Genomic DNA, 20,698 nt, shown 5'->3' on the forward strand with positions numbered 1-20,698 from the left:
ATTGACCTTGAGAAAGCATATGATAGGATACCTAGGGAAGTTCTATGGTGGGTTTTAGACAAAAAGGGTGTATGTTGTAGGTATACCGATGTCATTAAGGATATGTACGATGGAGTAATGACTAGTGTAAAGACTATAGACGGAGAAACTAGAGAATTTCCAATTACCATAGGTGTACATCAAGGATCTGCTTTGAGTCCTTATCTTTTTGCTTTAGTGATGGACCAATTGACTAAGAGTATTCAAAAGGAGGTTCCATGGTGTATGTTGTTTGCAGATGATATTGTATTAATTGACGAAACTAGGGATGGAGTAGAGGCTGAGTTAGAATTATGGAGAGAAGCTTTGGAATCTAGAGGCATTAAGATAAGTAGAAATAAAATAGAATATATGAAATGTAATTTAAGTAATGATAGGAGGAATATTGGAGACAAAGTTAAACTTGATGATGAAGAAATAAATAGCACTTGTAGATTTCGATACCTTGGATCTATTATGCAAGTTAAAGGAGAAATTGGAGATGATGTAATGCATAGAGTTAAAGCAGGTTGGGTAAAATGGAGAAGTTCTTCAAGTGTTCTATGTGATCGTAGAATACCCTTAAAATTGAAAGGGAAGTTTTATAGGACAGCTATAAGACCAGCTATGCTATATGGATCAAAATGTTGGGCGACGAAGAAACATGATATCCAAAAAGTAAAAGTTGCCGAGATGAGGATGCTTAGATGGATGAGTGGTATAACATTGAAAGATAAATTAAGGAATGAACATATTCGTGGTAAGTTAGGTGTAGCTCCTATAGAAGATAAGATAAGGGAAGTACGACTCAGATGGTATGGATACTTGCAATGTAGGCCTTATAGTGCACCTGTGAGGAAGAGTGACTTAGTTACTGTGGGGGGCAGTAGAAGGGGTAGGGGTAGACCTAAAATAACTTTGGAGGAGATAGTGAGTAAGGATTTAATATCTTTGAATCTATCAAAAGAAATGGTCCATGATCGCATAAATTGGCAGAAAAGGATTCATATAGCCGACCCCACTTAGTGGGACTAAGGCTTGGTTTTGTTGTTGTTGTATATTCTGTCTTATTTCTACTTATACTAAAGCCTCTAGATTCCAAAGCTTCTCTCTATAATTTTAATTCAGCCTCTATTCCATCCCTAGTTTCATCAATTAATAGAATATCATTTACAAACAACATACACCATGGTACCTCCTTTTGAATACTCTTAGTCAACGAAAATTATTTAAGGCCGAAATCAACTGCCATTTCGATTTCGAGGGTGATGGAAACCGGAAATTTTGATGGAAATTTTGACAATTTTGTGGAAATTTAAGACCATGCTTCCAACTATCCATGTGATCTTTATTCCTCCCCCCCCCCCACCTTGGACCAAAGAATGTCTCTCATGATCTTCTTAATACTATTGGCTACTCTCACAAGAATGCTATAGATACACAATAAAAGAGATGAATACTAGCAAGGCAAGCTTGAATGAGCGTAGTTCGGCCACTTAGAGAAAGTAAAGCACCCTTCCACCAATCCAAATCTTAGACACCTTCTCCACCACAGGATCCTAAAACCCAAGCAATCTAGGATTACCACCTAGAGGCACACCTAGATAACTTAGAGGCCAATCAAGAATACCACACTCAACTAAAGAGGACAATTCCAAAGATGTCGAAATATACAAAGTAGTACAAGCTAACCCACTTTTCCCAAAATCTATTTTTAATCTAGAGACTCAAACAATTGCAAAATAGAAAGAACATTAACAAGAGACCCCCTATGTTTTTTCGAAACGCAAATAGCGTCATAAGCAAATTGAAGATGAGAAACCACAACCTGCCCATTTCCCACCCCAATCCCTCTCACCAAACCTCTATCTAGTACTCTAAAAATCAATCTACTCAAAACAATTACCACAAGAACAAGCAGAAAGGAGAGTGGATCTCCTTGTGTCGAAAATTGGAAAGAGTTATGTATTGATCTGAACATTATATGTGAATATATACAACAATCTTAGCATTCCTAAAAGGTAAATTAATAAATCAAATCCCATGATTTATGGGACACCCTAACAGAATAGGAAACTTAGCTGTACGTGCCTAATTCTAAGGATACAATCTGTTATTAAAAGAATATCCTAAAGTAGCTAACTAATTATACACGGTATACCCACACTCCTCCTCAAGCTGGTGAATTGGTATTCTCCATTCCCAACTTGAAAACAATAGTTTGGAAAACAGAGCTACTCAACCCTTTGGTAAGGACATCAGCAAGTTGACTATGTGTAGACACGTAAGGTGTACGAATCAATCCACTCTCCAACTTTTCTTTGATAAAGTGTCTGTCAACTTCAATGTGCTTCGTTCGGTCATGTTGTACTGGGTTATGAGATATGCTGATTGCAGATTTGTTGTCACAATAAAGTTTCATAGGGCCATCCCACTTAATCTTCAAATCTTCAAGGATGATCTTCAGCCAAAGTAGTTCACACACACCTTGAGCCATTGCTCGGAATTCAGCCTCTGCACTTGACCGAGCTACCACACTTTGTTTTTTACTTCTCCATGTCACAAGATTCCCACCGAGAAAGATGCAATATCCTAAGGTTGATTTTCTATCAACAATTGATCCAACATAATCAGCATTAGTGTATGCCTCAAGTACCAATCCTCCATTTCTTTTGAACATGATACCTTTCCTTGGTGTTCCCTTGAGATACTGTAGTACTCTATGGGCTGCTTGTAAATGAACTTCCTTCGGGCTATGCATTAACTGACTAATCACACTCACTGCATGTGCTATATCTGGTCATGTGTGCGGCAAATAAATGAATCTTCCTACGAGGCGTTGATACATTTCTCTGTCTACTGCGACATCCTCCTCTGCCTTTCTAATTTTAAGATTAGAATCCATGTGAGTACTTGCTGGTTTGCATGCTGTCTTGCTAGTTTCCTTGAGAAGATTTGTGACATACTTTTGTTGAGAGATAAAAATTCCCTGCCTAGAGTGAGCAACCTCAATCCCGAGAAAATACTTAAGTCAATACTTAAGTCTCCCTAACACTTTAATCTCAAACTCGTTAGCCAAATATTGACTCAAGACTTGTTTCTCCTTAGCATCATCTCCTGTCACTATTATGTCATCAACATACACTAGAAAGACTATAACTCCCCCTGAAGGAGAGTGTTTAATGAACAATGTGTGATCCTCTTGACTTTGTTTGTATCCCATAGCTTACATAACTCTTGCAAATCTCCCAAACCATGCTCGTGGTGATTGCTTAAGGCCATACAGTGCCTTTTTCAATTTTCACACAGTGTGAGCAGCCAAATTCTTCCCATATCCCGGTGGAACCTGCATATGAATCTCTTCCTCTAGTTCCCCATGTAAGAAAGCATTCTTGACATTAAATTGTTGCAACTCCCAACCATAATTAGCTACTAGTGATAATAATACTCTAACCGTGTTCATCTTTGCAACAAGAGCAAAGGTCTCTAAATAATCAATCCCATAGGTTTGAGTATACCCCTTGGCTACCAACCGCGCCTTGTATCTCTCAATCGACCCATCTGCCCTATACTTCACTGTATATACCCACTTACAGCCCACCGGTTTCTTTCCTGCCGGTAACACCAACTCCCATGTCTTGTTCTTTTTCCAACGCCTCCATCTCCACATTCATAGCTTGTCTCCATTTTCCTTGGGATAAAGCCTTAGATAATGTGGTAGGAATGGTGATGTTTTTTAGGCTTATAAGAAAGGTTCTATGGGATGGTGAAAAATTCTTAAACGGCAAAAAATGTGCAAGAGGGTACAATGGTTGCTTTGTGCATTTTCGAGTTCCTTTCCTAATGGCAATTGGAAGGTCCTGGTCATCATTATCAACATGAGATTCAGTTTCATCTTGCAATTGATGGTTAACAATTGTTACCTTATTCAAACGATTTGAGTTGGACTCTTGGACTTGCATTGGTTCTGGAACAACCATCTTCCTTCTTGTGAACACCTTGCCAAATATGCTATTTCTAGGAGCAGAATTGGTCTCTTTTTTGGGTTCATTTGGTGTTTCAGCCACAGGTTCAAAAGAACTCTCAGGTACATGGTTGGAACAAGATGAACAAGAGGTACAGGTATAGGGTTCAAGGTTTTAGACATAGGAATTGATGGCAAATCAATAAAAAAATCTTCCTTATCTTCCCTAGTTGAATTCTCCCCTTGAAGATAAGGATTAGTGAAATAAGACTCTTGTTCATTGAACGTAAAATCCACCGAGACATAGAATTTCTTTGACGGAGGGTGGTAACACTCCTTTTTTAGTTGAAGAATAGCCCACAAAGACACATTTTAGATCCCTCGGATCTAATTTCCCCCTGTTGTAACTATGAACATGGACAAATGACACACACCCAAAACTCCTAGGAACAAGGTTGTTTGTAGCGGTTAGGTCTAGGTAGAATGTGGAAAGTATGTTCGTAGGACTCTTGAAACCCAAGACTCTTGAAGGCAAATGATTTATCAGATGAGTGACTGTCAGAACTGCTTCCCCCTAAAAAACCTTAGACACATTTTTTTGAAACAACAAAGCTCTGGTATTTGCAAGGAGATGGCCATTTTTTCTCTCTGCTACCCCGTTTTGCTATGGGGTACTGACACAAGATGACTTATGTACTATTCCTTATGTCTGAAAATATGGGGTAAAAATTTGATTGAAATAGTCCCTGGCATTATCTGACCTAAACCTTTTAATATTGACCCCAAATTGGTTTTTGATCATGGAATAGAAATTTGGGAACACAATACTAACATTAGACTTATGTTTAAGCAGGAAAATCCAGGTAACACGAGTGCAATCATCAATGAAAGAAACAAACCATCTTGCCCCAAAAACATTAGAAACAGTAGATGGACTCCAAGTATCATTGTGAATAAGATAGAAAGGAATTGAGCTTCTTTTGTAACTAATTGGAAAAGGTACACACTTGTGTTTAGCAATTTTGACATACCTCACACTGAAAGTTTTCAACATCTAAATCCTTAAACAAGGAAGGAAACATAACTTTAATAAACCCTAAATGATGGATGTCCAAGTCAGCAATGATGAAGTAAAATTTTTTCTTTATTGGATAAGACAAACTCTGACATAAAGGAAGAAGATAATCTGTCCTTGGTCATGTGCAACTGACTTTGTGTTTCAAGATAGTAGAGGCTATTCCTTTCCCTAGCACATCCAATCATCTTCCCCGAATCCTTATCTTGAAATATACAATTACTACTATCAAAAATCACATTACAACATAAATCTTGAGTGAGCTTATAGAGACAAGATTTATGGATAATTTAGGAACATGAAGGACATTTTTCAAAGTTACTGATGGTCTTATTTTCACATCCCCAAAACCAGCTACAGTGATCGAGGATCCATCTGGTGTGTCTATTTTCCTACCGCTTGGGCATGGAGTATAGGTTGAAAAAATATTGGATAAATGGATCATATGATCGGTTGCTCCTGATTCCATGACCCAAGAGTTGGTAAAGGTTTTATTTGAGACATTTAATCCAATAGAAGATGGAAGCTCACCTGAATATGCCAAAGAACAAGTACCTGGAGATCCTTCAGGTTTTCCAAGACTGTTGATAAGTGATCTCAGCCTCTCAATCTCTTCTTGGTTGAAACTACTCAGCTCCTGCGATGTCGATTCACCTTGTGGTCCTACAACAATGTGGACTTGTCCTTTGTTCCGTGGTTGTCCTCCTTTTTGGCCCCATTCTTGGCTTGGAGGCTTTCCATGAAGTTTCCAGCATTTTTCACGGGTGTGACGAGACTTCTTGCAGTAAGTGCACCATAATCAGTCACGATTTTGAGTTTTCGACTGGCCACCTTTTTCTCCTTCAAGTGTTGCTCCTCTCTCCATGTTTGTGGCTGATTTATTGTTACCACTAGCCACCATAGCCGAACTATCAGTGATTTGTGGTTCAAGCATCAACCCTCTTCTACTTTCTTCACTTCGGATTATAGCCACTACTTCATTAAAGCTTGGAACCTCTGGCTTCCCAAGAATCTATATCCTCACTTGATCAAATTCTGGATTAAGTCCAACCAGAAAATCATACACCCTATCTTGTTCAATAAAGGCCTTTAGAACCGCTGCATCATCGAAGCATTTTGTTTTTATCACCCGGTAGTGATCCAATTCCTGCCACAAGGATTTCAGTTGATTTGCATATTCAGTGACTGTTTTATTCCCTTGTTTTGCAGCCATAGTTTTTACCTTGACGTCGTACACTTGTGCCGCATCATTAGCTTTGGAATAGGTTTGCTGAATCGCATCCCAGATGTCCTTTGCAGTAGCCAAAAACATGCTTGTGTCACTTATTTCTGGAATCATGGAATTCCACAACCACGCCATGATCAAAGAGTCTTCTTCATCCCATGCTTCAAACTTAGGATTTCCTGGTTTAGGACCTGTACGTGAGATGGCTAATCTTTCCCTTGCCTTTCAACACTGTGCGAATGAGTTGATACCACTTAAGGTAGTTCTTTCCATCTAACCTTTAGGAGACATGAATATTCTGCAATTCTCCTGCTTGTTGGGGTTGGATTACCTCTTCTGATTGGGCAGTAGTAGTAGTCTCCACAATTTTTGACATCTTGAAGGCTTGAACAATCAGCTAATCAATGATGATGTCAGCTGGAAGTAGAAATGATGATGACGAGTGGGCAAAAGTGAAATCCACAGAAGAGAAAAATTGGCAATGAAGGAAAACAGAAGTTTTTAAGGCTTTGACGAAACAAGCCCTGTTTGGCAGAATCAAAGGTGCACAAGCTCAAAAAATAGAGTAGAACATAGGTCTGCAAAGACAGGAAGAAACCAGCAATGAAGGCTGAAAAAAAAAATTGAAACCCTAAGGAGCCTAATTTGGCTCTGATACCATGTCGAAAATTGAAAAGAGTTATGTATTGATTTGAACATTACATGCGAATATATACAACAATCCTAGCATTCCTAAAAAGTAAATTAATAAATCAAATCCCATGATTTATGGGACACCCTAACAGAATAGGAAATCTCATGATTTATGGGACACCCTAACAAAATAGGAAACTTAGCTGTATAGGCCTAATTCTAAGGATACAATCTGTTATTAAAAGAATATCCTAAAATAGCTAACTAATTATACACAGTTTTCCCACACCTTGCCCCCCCTCGGAGCCTTGAACCAAGATTTAGGCTCTCCATTAATAATAACAGAGAAAGTAGCATTAGATAAACACCCCCTCATCCAAGATTTCCATCTTTGACCAAATCCCTTAAAAGGATTTTATTAAGAAAGTTCCAACTAGCGTGATCATAAGCCTTTTCAAAACCTACCTTAAAAACCAGCTCTTTATTTATCCTTCTAGGAACATCCTCAACAATCTCATTTTCTACTTAGATAACATCAAATATCAGCCTATTCCCTACAAAAGCATTTTAAGCATCTGAAATAGTTATGTGACCCTATCACAAAACTCAGCCTCTAAGCTAAAACCTTAGTAATGATCTTATATACGCTAGTCAATAAACTAATAAGCCAAAAACCTACAACTTTAATGTACCTAGGCACCAAAGTGATGAAAGTAGAATTAATGCTTTTATCCAAAATCCCATGTAATTGAAGATCTTAATTAAATCTCCTCTAATAGTATCCCAAGAATCTTGGAAGAAAGCCATATTGAACCCATTTGGACCTGGATATCCCTCTCCATTTTAAAAACAACTGCATTAACCTTCTTTCCTCAAATGGCTGTGCTCCAGACACTTCATTTGATCACTATACTTAGGACTCTAATCCAGCCCCTCACAAATAGGTTTACAATCATCCTCATTAAACAAATTAGCAGAAAAAATTGTAATATCCCTAGTAATCAAAGAAGAATAAGCGGAACCACTCCTCCCTTAAGTTCCAATTTTGTAATCATATTCCTCCTCCTACTAGTAGCCAAATTATTAAAAAATTTACGATTACAATTACCTTCCCTAACCCACATAAACTTTTGTTTTTGGCCTCCAACTCAATTCCCTGAAAATCACCTCCTCTAAATCATTAAAATAGCTTTGCCTTTTCACCTTGTCACATTCCAAAAGGCTCTTCCTTTGTCTTTTGTATGCAAAAAATTAATCTTATCTAAAATGTTGTCTTTCTTCACCCTAAAATCCCCAAAAACTTCAATATTCCAAATTTTCAACTCGTCGATAAGGCTCTTTAATTTTTTCTTAAAACAAACTAGTATTTTAAAAGGCGGAGGCATACGGTGAGGTGTTTTACCCATGATGAGGTGAGGTGTAAGCCTTGAGGCATTGTGACATAAGCCTTTTGAGACTTTGATTTTTTTTTTTTTTTTTAAAATTATAAAATAAATTATATATACAAAAAAATAATATGAAATTTATTAAAATCAATTATAAATTTGGTTATCCAAATTTTAAATAAAAAAAAATAGTTTAGAGGAAAAAAAAAAAACAAAACTAGCTGTCTTGTTTTGCCACATGATCTTCTATGGGTTGCTCTCATTAACCAAGCTAGTCGTCTACAACCATGTACCCTTCCTTTGGTTGCTTTCTCACTCAGTAAAAATGAAAGTCTTGCCTCTCTTAGTCTCTCATAATTTTCTCTCTAGTCAATTACCTCAATCAAAACTCAGCTGTGAAGGAGAGAAACTCGAGATGAGAGCGAGGAAGACTTGAAGGCAACCCAATTGTCCCATTGGAGAGAAGGAGAACAAGAGAGAAAGAGATGAACACTTGGAGAGAGATGGCAGTGCAGTGGTCTCGCTGAAGGAGCTTGCCGAAGAAGATTTATGGTGGCTCTTTGTTGAAGTGGAGTACTGTTCAAAGGGAGGAGTCTTCAATTGTTCAATTTTTCATTGACAGAAGCACGAATGAAGGGCATTCTGCAGTATTTTGCAGTTTCTTTTATTTTTTTATATTATTAGAACAGGTTAATGATTGATCCCAAAATGCGAGCACCTTACTCTTAAAGGCATAAAAAGCATGTTTTTTCAATTGAGGCCATGGTGTTAAATTTCCACTAAATTGTCAAAATTTCCGTCGAAATTTCTGATTTCCATCACCCTCGAAATCGAAATGGCAGTCGATTTCCATCTTGTATAATTTCCGTCGAAATCTCAACAAATCATTCGAAATTTTAGTGAAACTTGTCAAAATTTGAACTATGCAATGAAATTTCCCAGAAATTCAAATGAGGGATTTATGAGTGAAATGAGATTTCTATTTTAATTTATTTTATTTATTTTTATGGAAACAAATTATTATTACAAGTGCTTTTGAAATTATATGAAAAAATAAACTTACAAGAACATTTTATTTAACCATTCATTTCTAAATTATCATTATTTGTATAATAAATAATATTTAAATGATTTATGAATTTCATTTGTATTAACTAATTCACTAAATATGTTTAATGTACATTATCTTACAAATATGTTTGACACGCATATTATATTACAACTCTCCACCTTATACACAACATAAATGTATTTACTTGTAATATATTAGTCGTAAAACTTACATTATTATGTCTATTAATCATTTCTAAAGCTTCATAAAAGAATTCCATGTTTTGCTTATGATTTCAATTATTTTTTCAAGCCAAAATTAAAATAGAAATTTCCTTCGAAATTTCTGTTCTTTTGGAGCTTCGAAATTTGAGTCGGAATCAAAATTTAAGATCTTGGTTGAGGCGTATGCCCCATCCCAGAAAGTGTAAGCATTTCATTACTTTTTCATTTTGAACTTGTGGCTTAGTGCGATTTAGCCCCAAAATGCCTCAAGATGTGCCTCAAGACGCGCCTTAGAAATGCCTTTAAAAACACTGCTTAAAACCTTCTCAACATTTTCACTCCAAACATTCCTAAACAAAGATTGAAAAAACTTATGACCAAGCCAGATATTTTCAAATCTTGATGGAGTTGGGCCCCACTTGAACTTACTAGAATCTAAAAGAATAAGGAAATGATCTTACATCGGCCTAGATAAAACCCGTTGAGAAAGATTAGAAAACTCATCCTCCCTTTCACTAGAAAACAATAACCTATCTAAATGGCTAGCAACCTCGTATCTTTTCCCCCATGCCCCGCAACCTCTTATCTTTTCCCCCATGCCCCAAAACTGAACAAGAAAATGAAGCATTGGTAATTCTATTTATTTAAATGATGTTGGGTAATTCTATTTATTTAAATGATGTTAGACACTTAACAATAATATAAAACATCAGAGGAATTTACCCTATTTTATTTTGGAATACCTTTTATATTTAACATTTATGATTACTTAACATTCCTTTTATTTTTTACACAATTGTAAATTTTTGTATCAAATCTTAATTTATTTAAATAAATTTTCTAAATATAAGTGTCTAATTTTTATTAAATGTTTTATAAAAGTTTTGGCATGCTATTTTTTATTTTTTATTTCCTTATAACAAAATGAAGTGTATTTAGATAAAAAGAAGAGAAGGTACATTTTGTGTGGACAAGAAGTCCGCCAAGTTAAAAGAAAAAAGAAAACAAAAAAAAAAATAAAAAAATCACAAGATGACAAGATAGAACTAAACGAAATTAACCAAGAAACCCCCTTTCTAAACCCTTTCCGTCATAATTTACCTAACTTTCTCAAATTGTTAATTACCTTAGGCCCTTCCCCTTTTGACTTTTGCCACCATCCGAATGCACTTTCATTCCTCCAATATCACCCCGCTTTAAATTCATTTTATCCTAAAGAATTTGAGCTTCTAACTCCCCTTTAGGGATTTCCTCTATTAGTGTAGGCAAAATTCTTTCCCCACACTCTTCTGTATTCGCCAGAAACTCCCTCCAAACCTTCCAATGGGGGTGGATGAACATAAGATAAATCACCTATTTCAGCTTCTAGCTCCTCCTTAGAGATTTCCTTCACTGTTTGTAGGCAAAATCCTATCTCCACACTGTTTCATATTCGCCAACCTATCATTATAAAAATAGAAACTCCCTCCAAACCTTTGAATGGGGGTGGATGAACATGAGATAAGATAAATCCTCTATTTCTTTGCAGGAGTCAGAAACATATCCATATTGTTCTTGTATCTCATCCAATAACAACCCCCGACCACAGTCAAAATCACTATTATCATCACTTTTTGAATCTGAAAAATCCCCCATTTCTTTACCTCCTTACCTTTTCTAGTCTTTTTAGAACCTCTAATATTCTTCTGAACTTAAGGAACTTCTACAATACTAAACTCTCCTTCAGAATCTCCGCTTAATACCTTTGTCGTAAACCCACTAGAGTTTTCTCATTTGTCTTCAAATATTTTTTTCATTTCAGCACCCGAACAAGCTGCCTTTTGATGAGCATAAACCTTATTACCTTCAAATTTATCAGTATAAATACAACAGTCAATCGATTTCTCCTCCAAATCCGCTTCTCTATCACTCGTTTTCACACCACCTTCTAAACACTCTACTAGACCAGACACTTATTTATCACCATGTACTTTAGCCAAATCTAGTCTTCTAACATCGTGAACTTCCTTGGACTCTTGATCATTTCGATTCATAAGCTTAATTCCTGTACGCTGAATAATGTTTCTAATAACTCGATGTTGAAGAAGAATTCCATGACCAGAGGGTTTAAATTCCTCCTTCGCAGTACTCATTTTTTGAGAAGTAGGAGCAATACTATGGGCCTGTTTATTATGTGGAGCCAACATAGCTGTAGTAGAAGCCTTAACTCCTTAATTTCTGAATCATATGTTTTCTTATCACCAAAACCCTTTTGTGAGAAGCCCATATGAGGAAAGCCTCCCTTTTGATCCAAATTGAAGCCTGTATCAGCATCTCCTAAACACTGGGCTTTCTCAAATAATTGGCCAATTTAGTTAAAAAAAAAAAATACCTCCTTTTCAATTACTTGGGTCAGGTCCAAAATAAGAAGCATGCATCCCGGTCCAATTCTCTTCACTGCCTCCTCCCTGAATAATGCCTAACAAGACTTGGAGAGGAGTTTGAAATCACTTTTTACCCATAATCACAATTTTCAAAAATATCATTTTGCCCAAAATAAAAGGAAATTTCTTAAGCCCCAAATATTTGAATTAAAACATGTATTTTTGGGCATGGGTTCACATGCAGAGGTCCATTGCATTGTGGTGTTGATGATGATGCCTTTTGTTTATTAAACTAGATGGGATTGGTTTTTGTTGCTGTTGCACTACAAAGATTTTAAAACTAGTAATCTGGTGAAACTTAAACTACCAAGAAGAATAGGTATAGGGATTTCAACAATTTTTATGATCTTTATTAATTGTGATGAAAGGGTGTTAAAGTATGCTTTCTTAGCAAGTGAATTTATCTTTTTTATAAAATTTATTTATTTATTATTATTTAATTAGGAATATTAACTTAAAATATTTCAATCAATTTAAACACCATTCTAATCTTCAAGCTTAATTTTGATGAATTTCAGAATATGATTTATATAATATACATTAGCAGAAAATATGATGGAGAATATATAACTCGTTCAAAATGTGTCTAATGCATGACATTTTTTTGTACAAAGCAATAAATGTGTTATAACGTTTTATTGAGTGACATACTAATAGACTCGGACTGCATTTGACAAGCATGATGTGTCTAATCGGGTTGTAAAATGTATATATTGCAAGTTTGTCTCTAATGCCACGTCTAATGTAAGCTTGCCTCTAATGCCACGTCTAATGAGGCATTGCATCTAATGCCATGTCTTACGAGTAACTGCATCTAATAGTGAGTTTACAACAGACTCATTTTTTGTGTCTGATGACGTACTGTGCATTTAATAGGTGGTATTACTTATCAAATGTCCATTTCATCTTTATTTACTCAAAAATTTTGGTCTTTTTGAAATTAGAAAAACTTACTCATTTTTATATTCACACACAATTCCTAACACTTGGGATTTGGCACTTCTTCCTGCTCACATGTTTGTGGTTGGTTGTTGATGGGTGTATACCATGAAAGTCAATCTAGATGGTTTTGTGGCTTATTAGATGTCAAGAATGCCTTCCAACATGGTGTTTTTTTGGGATGAGTTCTATATAGAGCAACCACTTGGGTTTGTTGCTAAAGGGGAGTTGCAATCGTGCGTTGGAAGAAATCCTTGTAAGGTCTAAAGGAGTCTCCAAGAGCATGATTTGATCGATTAAGTGCCATAGCACTCATGTTTGCTCTTTAGTGGTGTGCAATAGATCGCTTTGTATACTATTATGTAAATTGGCAGAAAATGATTCTTTTAGTAGACCCTACCTAGTGGTACTTAAGGCTTGGTTTGTTGTTATTTATTGCTGCATTTGGTAGGATTGTACTCGTTGTTTAGGTGGATGATATTGTGATCACAAGTGGTGATGATCAATATGTCAAGCGTGAAGCATTTTCTACAAACTAAATCTCGAGCTAAGCTTAGGGCCATTGAAATATTTCTTCTTTAGAGAAGTATCCACATCTCGTATGGGGATTGGGGACCATTTTGTCATAGTGGAAGTATGTTCTAGACCTTTGACATGAGACTGGGTTGTTGGGATCCTAACTTGCCCATACGCCTATGGATCCTAACGGTAAGTTAGTACCAGATGTGAGTGGTTTGTTAGCTAAACTTGGAAGATACCGTAGGCTTGTTGGAAAGTTGAACCATCTCACGGTCATTCAATCTAATAATAATATATCTTTCACAACAAGTGTTGTGAGCCACTTCTTGATTTTCAGAGAACAAATCATTGGGATGCCATCATTCATATGTTGAGATACCTTAAAGATGCATTTGGGAGAAGTCTCTTATATCAGGATTGGGGTCGCACTTATGTTCATGGCAGATTGGGTCACTTTCTGAGAAGATCCACGATTGGGAATTGTTAGTAGTAACTTGGGAAAAGAAATAAACTGTGGTGGCTTGGTCAAGTGCTGAGTTGAAGTATTGGGCCATAGCTCACACTATCTGTGAGCTTATTTGGCTAAAGAACATGTTAAAAGAACTTGGTTTCCATATTCTCGGTCTATGGAGTTGATATGTGATAATGAAGCTGCTATTCATATTGCTTCCAACCTGGTCTTTTATGAGCAGCTGAAACACAGGGAAGTTGATTGTCAGTTTGTTCGAGATAAACTTGTGCAGGAGCTCACTACAACAGCTCATGTGAAATCTGAATTCCAACTTGCTGATTTTTTTACTAAAGCCTTGGAGGTGCTTGGATGAAATCCATTTATGACAAACTAGGAGCGTATCATATCTATACTCTGAGCAGAAGTTTACTAGTTACTTCAATTATTTAGTATTAGTGCTGCATGTTATTGCCGTTTTAATAAGCATGAGTTAGTGCATGGGTTACTAAGGATAATATGGTCAGTGTCATGTACTTATATATTTTAAATAGAGGGAAAGGCCTATTTTTTTTATTAGTTCCTCCAATTAATCCCATATTTTAATAACATAAATAATTATGAGGAATTGAACCCCCCTGCTCAACCTCGCTTGAACAATGAAGAAAGGCCCTTGGAGTTGCACTAATGAGAATAGAGAGAGAAAATGAGAATTTGCAGAAGCTAATCCAGTCTTCCATTAGTGCTAGACCTAATTCTATCCAAAGCAAAGGAAAGGAAATGCCAGTACAAAATCCAAGGTGGGAGATGCTGGTAATGATGTGTTGAACAGTGAAATAAAAGCTCACTTAAATTACTTATTGCTTCATAACTTCAGCTAGATTCTTCTAGTAGTTCTTCAAATAGTGTGAGTATAGACATTTGCCTCTCCTCTTATGATATGTCATGATTTGGTGATTAGTGAGTTTAATTTGATAAGATAGCAATCAATTATCATGTCATCTTTTTTTTTTTTTTTCCTGAAAATTCTTCTAATACCTTTTAGTCTTTCCATAAATAGATTGCTGGAGCTGCAGCTGCTGCTGGCCTTTCTCTTGCTGATGTTACTGCAGAAGCACAATGTGCATCCGAGCTGGTTGGGACAATGGGAGTTGCATTGTCTGTTTGCACGCTACCGGGTCAAGTCACTTCAGATCGATTGGGCCCAGGAAAGATGGAACTTGGTCTTGGAATTGTATGTTTTAAATCCACCTTATATTTGTTCTGAAACATAATACGGTTTATTATTATTATTATTATTATTATTATTTTATTCTATTTATTTTTTTTCCAGAGTTTATTTGTTTGTCTAAATATACACTGGAGCATATTTGCCTTGCATTTTCTGCTAATAGGCTGGTGCTTTGTTTACTTCTTCAGAACTGGCCTGTTTGCCCCTTTGTCTATCCAGTTGGTCAAAGACTTTACCTTTATCTATTTATTTATTTTTTTAAACAGCATGGAGAACCTGGTGCTTCTGTTGCTGACATGCAGCCTGTGGATGTGGTGGTTTCTCACATTCTTAAACAGATTTTGTCTCCGGTACGTCTATAAAGATGGTGATTCTTATCCTTCATTATTTTTTGGTAGTTAAAGAGTTGTAGGAATACCAGGGTTTAATGTTGAAGTATGTAGCGCAAAATGTCCAATTGGAATTACCTGCACAGTGCACATTTGACAAGAAAAGAGTTGGGGCTTAATTATTAGCTAAAAGTCAGAAGGGACTTTCACTAATTTTTAGTCTATAGGTGCTAGTGATTTTATTTTTTGATAATAAAAGAAGAATTCATTAATAGAATAAGAATATACAACTAGGAGAATAAGACATCTCCTTAACAAAGTGTGGAAAATCTGGATAAAAAACACAAAAGAACAACGTAAAGACTAAAGAACAAAAGAGAAAAAAACCAGCACGAACTAATACTCCAATTCATAACACCAATTGTGCTGAATATCAGAAAAGTTCACTCCCTTAAAGTTCTCTTGCCTCACACACCAAAGAGAGGCCATTTAAGTCAAATAATGTATCTTTTCCCAAACCAGCAACTGAGACGGCTTCTTCCCTAGAAAAATGCACACATTACGCTCCATCCACAACCCCCAAAAAACTGCAAAAAAAAAAAAAAGAAGCACATTTCCAAAGCACTGCTTTTTCCTTTTTCCTACAAAATCCAGCAGAAGATGCTGCCAAAATATCCTCCATTGTCTTTTAGAACTCACCTAACATTCGCCTAAAATAACAAACAACGTTTTCCAAACACTCCAAGCATAGTCACAATGAATGAACAAATGTGATAATGATTCTGAACAATTAAAGTAGAAAACACATATGTCTGGAGATATAGCCTTTAAAAGTCTACTAACCTGCAGCAAGTTATTGGTAATAATTCTATCAAGCACAACCAAGGATTTGAAAGCCTTAATTTTAAAGGGGACTTTCACCTTCCAAATAGACCTATAGAGAGGAAAAGATAAATTAGACCTATTAAAAAAACCATAAGAAGATTTCCACGAATAAATCCCCAAAGGATCTAGAGACCAAGACCGCCTATCATCTAAAGAAAAATGACAGTTATTAAACAAGGCTAGCAAAGAGGATAGCTCTTCCATATCCATATCATTTAACAATCTATGGATGTGGAAATCCCAAGAAGGCAAAGACCATCTGGATCAGCAACAAAAGAAGAAATGGACTCATCTTGCCTTGAGCTTAGGCGAAAAAGGTGTGGAGAAGAGTTTGACAAAACTACATTCCCCAACCGCGGATCTTTCCGAAACTGGAGATTACTGCCTCTTCACGCCAAGAATTTAATATGGGGAATGAAGAGGGGATATCTCTGAGAGATAGCTTTCCATGGACTCTGCGAAGAACGTCTAAATCTCAAATTAGTATCCTACCTATTCTTGTCTAATCCATACTTGATCTTAACAACCAAATGCCACAAGGAGGAATTCTCTAGCGAAAACCGCCAAATCCATTTAGCCAAAAGGACACCACATTTCCAATACCCAAATCACCCTTTTGTCTAGACCTACTGACCACTCCCCAACTAACCAAATGATCCTAAATACTCCTTACCCCTGACCACAAGAAATCCCTTATTATCTTCTCAATCTTATTAGCAAACTCCGCTAGAATCTTGAAAACTGAAAGAAAATATAAGGGTATGCTAGAAAGACAGGCTTGGATAAGAGTAATTCTACCACCAAGAGACAAAAGACTGCCTTTCTACCCATCCAGTCTCTTAGAAACCTTTCCATAACAGGATCCCAAAAGCTAGCCGATCTAGGGTTACCCACAAAGGAACCCCAAGATGGGACAGCTGCCAATACAAAACACCTCCCTAACACTCTCAATAGACATATTGATAGCTGCAATACTAATCTTACCCATAGTAATCTTAAGCCCAGAAACCTTCTTGAAAACGTGAAGAAGACCCAAAATATTCTTAAAGGATGGTTTATGGTCCTCTAGAAATAGTATCATTAGCAAATTGAAGGTGCAAAACCTTAACCCCCTCTCTCCCCATTTCCCAGCTTTTCATTAAACCTATATCCACCTCCCTATCCACTATCCTACTCAAAGAATCAGCCACTAAAACAAACAAAAAGCAGGGAAAGAGGGTCATGTTTCCTTATCCCCCTTGTAGCCTTAAACCAAGATTTAGACTCGCAAGTTACTAAGATTGAGTAGCTCATGTTATGCAATAAGCCTCTAATCCAATGATGCCCATCTCTTGCCAAACCCCTACCTTACAAAAATCTTGTCTAGGTCTATTATAATCTTTCTCAAAATCCAACTTAAAGATGATACCCTTCTTCTTCCTTCTCTGAATATCCTCCACAACCTCATTAGCAACTAAAATGACATCTACAATTTGCCTACTCCCCACGACAGCACTTTGAGCCTTAAAAATAGGCCTATCAAGCACCGTACTCAACCTATTAGCCAATACTTTAGTGATGATTTTATAAACAATGGAAACTAAGTTAATAGTTCTATACTCCGGAATCTTAATAGATTTATTCTTCTTTGGCACCAAATTTATGACAGTGGAATTGATACCCTTGCTTAAAATCCCATTCTCCTAAAATTCATTAAAGACCTTGAGCAAATCAACCTTAACCACCTTCCAATAAACTTGGAAGAATGCCATACTAAAACTGTTAGGTCTTGGAGCTTTATCCCTCACCATCCCATAAACCGTGGTCCTCACTTCCTCTTCCTTGAAAGGTCTCTCCAACCAACCCACCTACTTGCTAGATAAAGGGTCCCAATCTAATATTTCAATCATAGGTCTGCTATCTTCCTCCTTAAAGTACAAATTAGAATAAAGCTCAGTGATTTCAGCGGTGGTTTGACTCTAATTGGTTATAATGACCGCCCCTATCCACTTCCAACTCCTTCATCAAATTCTTCTTTATTTTCCCTGTAGCTATCCCACAAAAACAAGCATTGCAAGGAAAAGTCCTTTTACTCACTTTTCAGGAATCTCTTTTTAAATATTTAAAGATCTTTAACCACTTGGGTTCAGACTCTGAAATATCTTACTCAATACCATATTTCAGAAGCTATAGCTACACAACCTCCATTGAAGATAGGGAAACCTAGGAAATACCCAATGAAGAGAAACAGAACAACTAGATGGTCCTTCATAGAATTCAGTGCCTACATGTGAGAAGAAAGTAGTGAGGAGTCCTATTTACAATCAGTGCTTTTAAGCCTTCTAAGATCTTCAAGGATTTTAATGTCCATCATAAGTAACAAGGAAATATTACTAGGGATCAAGCTCTAAAATTAAATAGAAAAATGGGAATATGCTCATTCCCCTGAGTCATTTTGCATTTTGTAGATTCCATGTCTATGATGATATCACTATTTTTGGTTTTTTCTATAGCTTTTATTTTATATTCTTGCATGTGCGATGTGTCTCAGTGCTTTTAATGGTGTACTTTGACTCATAAAGATAACTTAATAAAATACTGGTTTAGATAGCTTTTCAGTTAGGAAACTGTAGTCTATAGGCTCCCTTTCAAGAGGCAAAGCTTTTAAGACCTTAAGGAAATGATGGGAATAAAGCATAGGGAAAGGTTTAGATAGATTTAAAGCTAGGATATTAGAGGCTCCTTATTAAGAGGAAGAGAGTTGGTGAGATCTCTCAAGGAATTGAATGAGAAATAAAACCCAATGGTTTCATAGAACAACTATCGCGTAAGAGGTGCAAGGAGGACGAGGTTTAGGGTGGTTTTAGAACCAACATATAGGAATGATCATAGTTGTTGGAAATTAAAGAAAGTAGAAGGTCTTTCCCTCTAATGGAACAAATACCGTTGTTGTATCTCTTGACTTCCAATGACTATGAAAAAGTGGAGAAGGTAGGGGGCAGCTGGTTGGAGTTGAATGGGGAGTGTCTTCTGGAGTCTCTTTTAGAAGGTCTTCATATGATTGGGAGGTGGAAGATTTCATGAACCCTTTTAACATGGTTGGTCTATGGTAATGGTGAATTTTGGGAGGGAGCATGGAGTTGGATGGGAGGACCGAGGACTACTAATTGTAGAGGTTCTTCTTTCCCTTGGGAGGAAATTTCTAAAAATAAAATTTCCCCCCTCCCCTTTTGGTTTGCCGAATGTAATTGAAGTAGGAAAGGATTCAAGAGAGGAATGGAATCAATGTAGGAATGAAATTGCTTCTTGAATTCAATTATTGTGTTTGGTTAGTAACACGTGATGACTGTCGAAATCCAATTTCAATTTCTTTCCAATGTTTGGTTCCTTCAATGGGCTTCTATAATGGAATGAAAAATAAGTCATTTTTTTTATTAAAAAATTCTTAGTACATAATTATTTAATTTTATATTATTATTTTATAGTAATGATTTTATTATTTTTAATATTATATTTATTATTTTTATTATAATTTTTTATTTTTATACTAATTATACCTGAAAATAATTTTTTAATATTATTATTTTTCTTTTTCTTATTATTGTTGTTATTTTTTTTATTATTTAACTAATAAATTAATAATTATTATTGACATTGTAAGTATTATTAGTTTTTATTATTATTTCTTATTATTTTTGTAATAATTATTGTCCTTAAAATAGTAATAATTATTATTATTTTTGCACTTTTTATTGTTGTTTTCCTTGTTATTTCTATTTAATAGTAATAAATTTTATTATTAGTTTTTATTATTGTTATTGTAACTATTATTACTTGTTATTGTTTTTATAATAATAATAGCAATTAGTATTATTATTATTGTTGTTGTTTTTGTTTGATTATTATTTTTTTATCATTTTATAATAGTGATTTTTATTAGTGTAATTATTATTTTTTATTGTTATTGCTATTTTTTTATTATTTTATAATAACTATTATCCATAAAATAATAATAATTATTTTTTCCTTTTTTTATTATTATTCTTCTTGTTGTTATTATTTTACTATGATAAATATTATTTTTATCATAGTTATTATTTTTTATTATTTTTATAACAATTATTATCCTTAAAGTAATAATTATTATTATTTTGGCCTTTTCTTATTATTTATAGTGTTCTTGTTATTATTCTTTTAATAGTAGTAATATTTATTATTTGCTTTTATTATTTTTATTGTAATTATTATTAGCTATTGTTTTTATAATAATAATAATAAGTGTTATGATTTATTTATTTTTATTTAATTATTATTTTTTAATTTTTTTTTCATAATAGTCATTATTATTAGTGTAGTTATTATTGTTGTTA

At 35.3% G+C, this 20,698-nt stretch overlaps 1 protein-coding gene across 3 annotated transcripts in view; it reads left to right on the plus strand.

Moving 5' to 3' along the window:
• Window positions 1–20,698, plus strand: part of LOC131146467 (putative 3,4-dihydroxy-2-butanone kinase) — a 115,633-nt gene that overhangs the window by 48,318 nt on the left and 46,617 nt on the right. For all 3 annotated transcript variants that reach the window (XM_058096093.1, XM_058096092.1, XM_058096094.1), the window contains exons 8-9: window positions 14,965–15,138; window positions 15,402–15,485. In XM_058096093.1, the coding sequence (XP_057952076.1) occupies window positions 14,965–15,138; window positions 15,402–15,485 (258 nt within the window). The remainder of the gene's footprint in view (window positions 1–14,964; window positions 15,139–15,401; window positions 15,486–20,698) is intronic.

The sequence above is a fragment of the Malania oleifera genome, chromosome 13 (genome assembly GCF_029873635.1).
Source record: "Malania oleifera isolate guangnan ecotype guangnan chromosome 13, ASM2987363v1, whole genome shotgun sequence".
Classification (NCBI taxonomy): Eukaryota; Viridiplantae; Streptophyta; class Magnoliopsida; order Santalales; family Ximeniaceae; genus Malania; species Malania oleifera.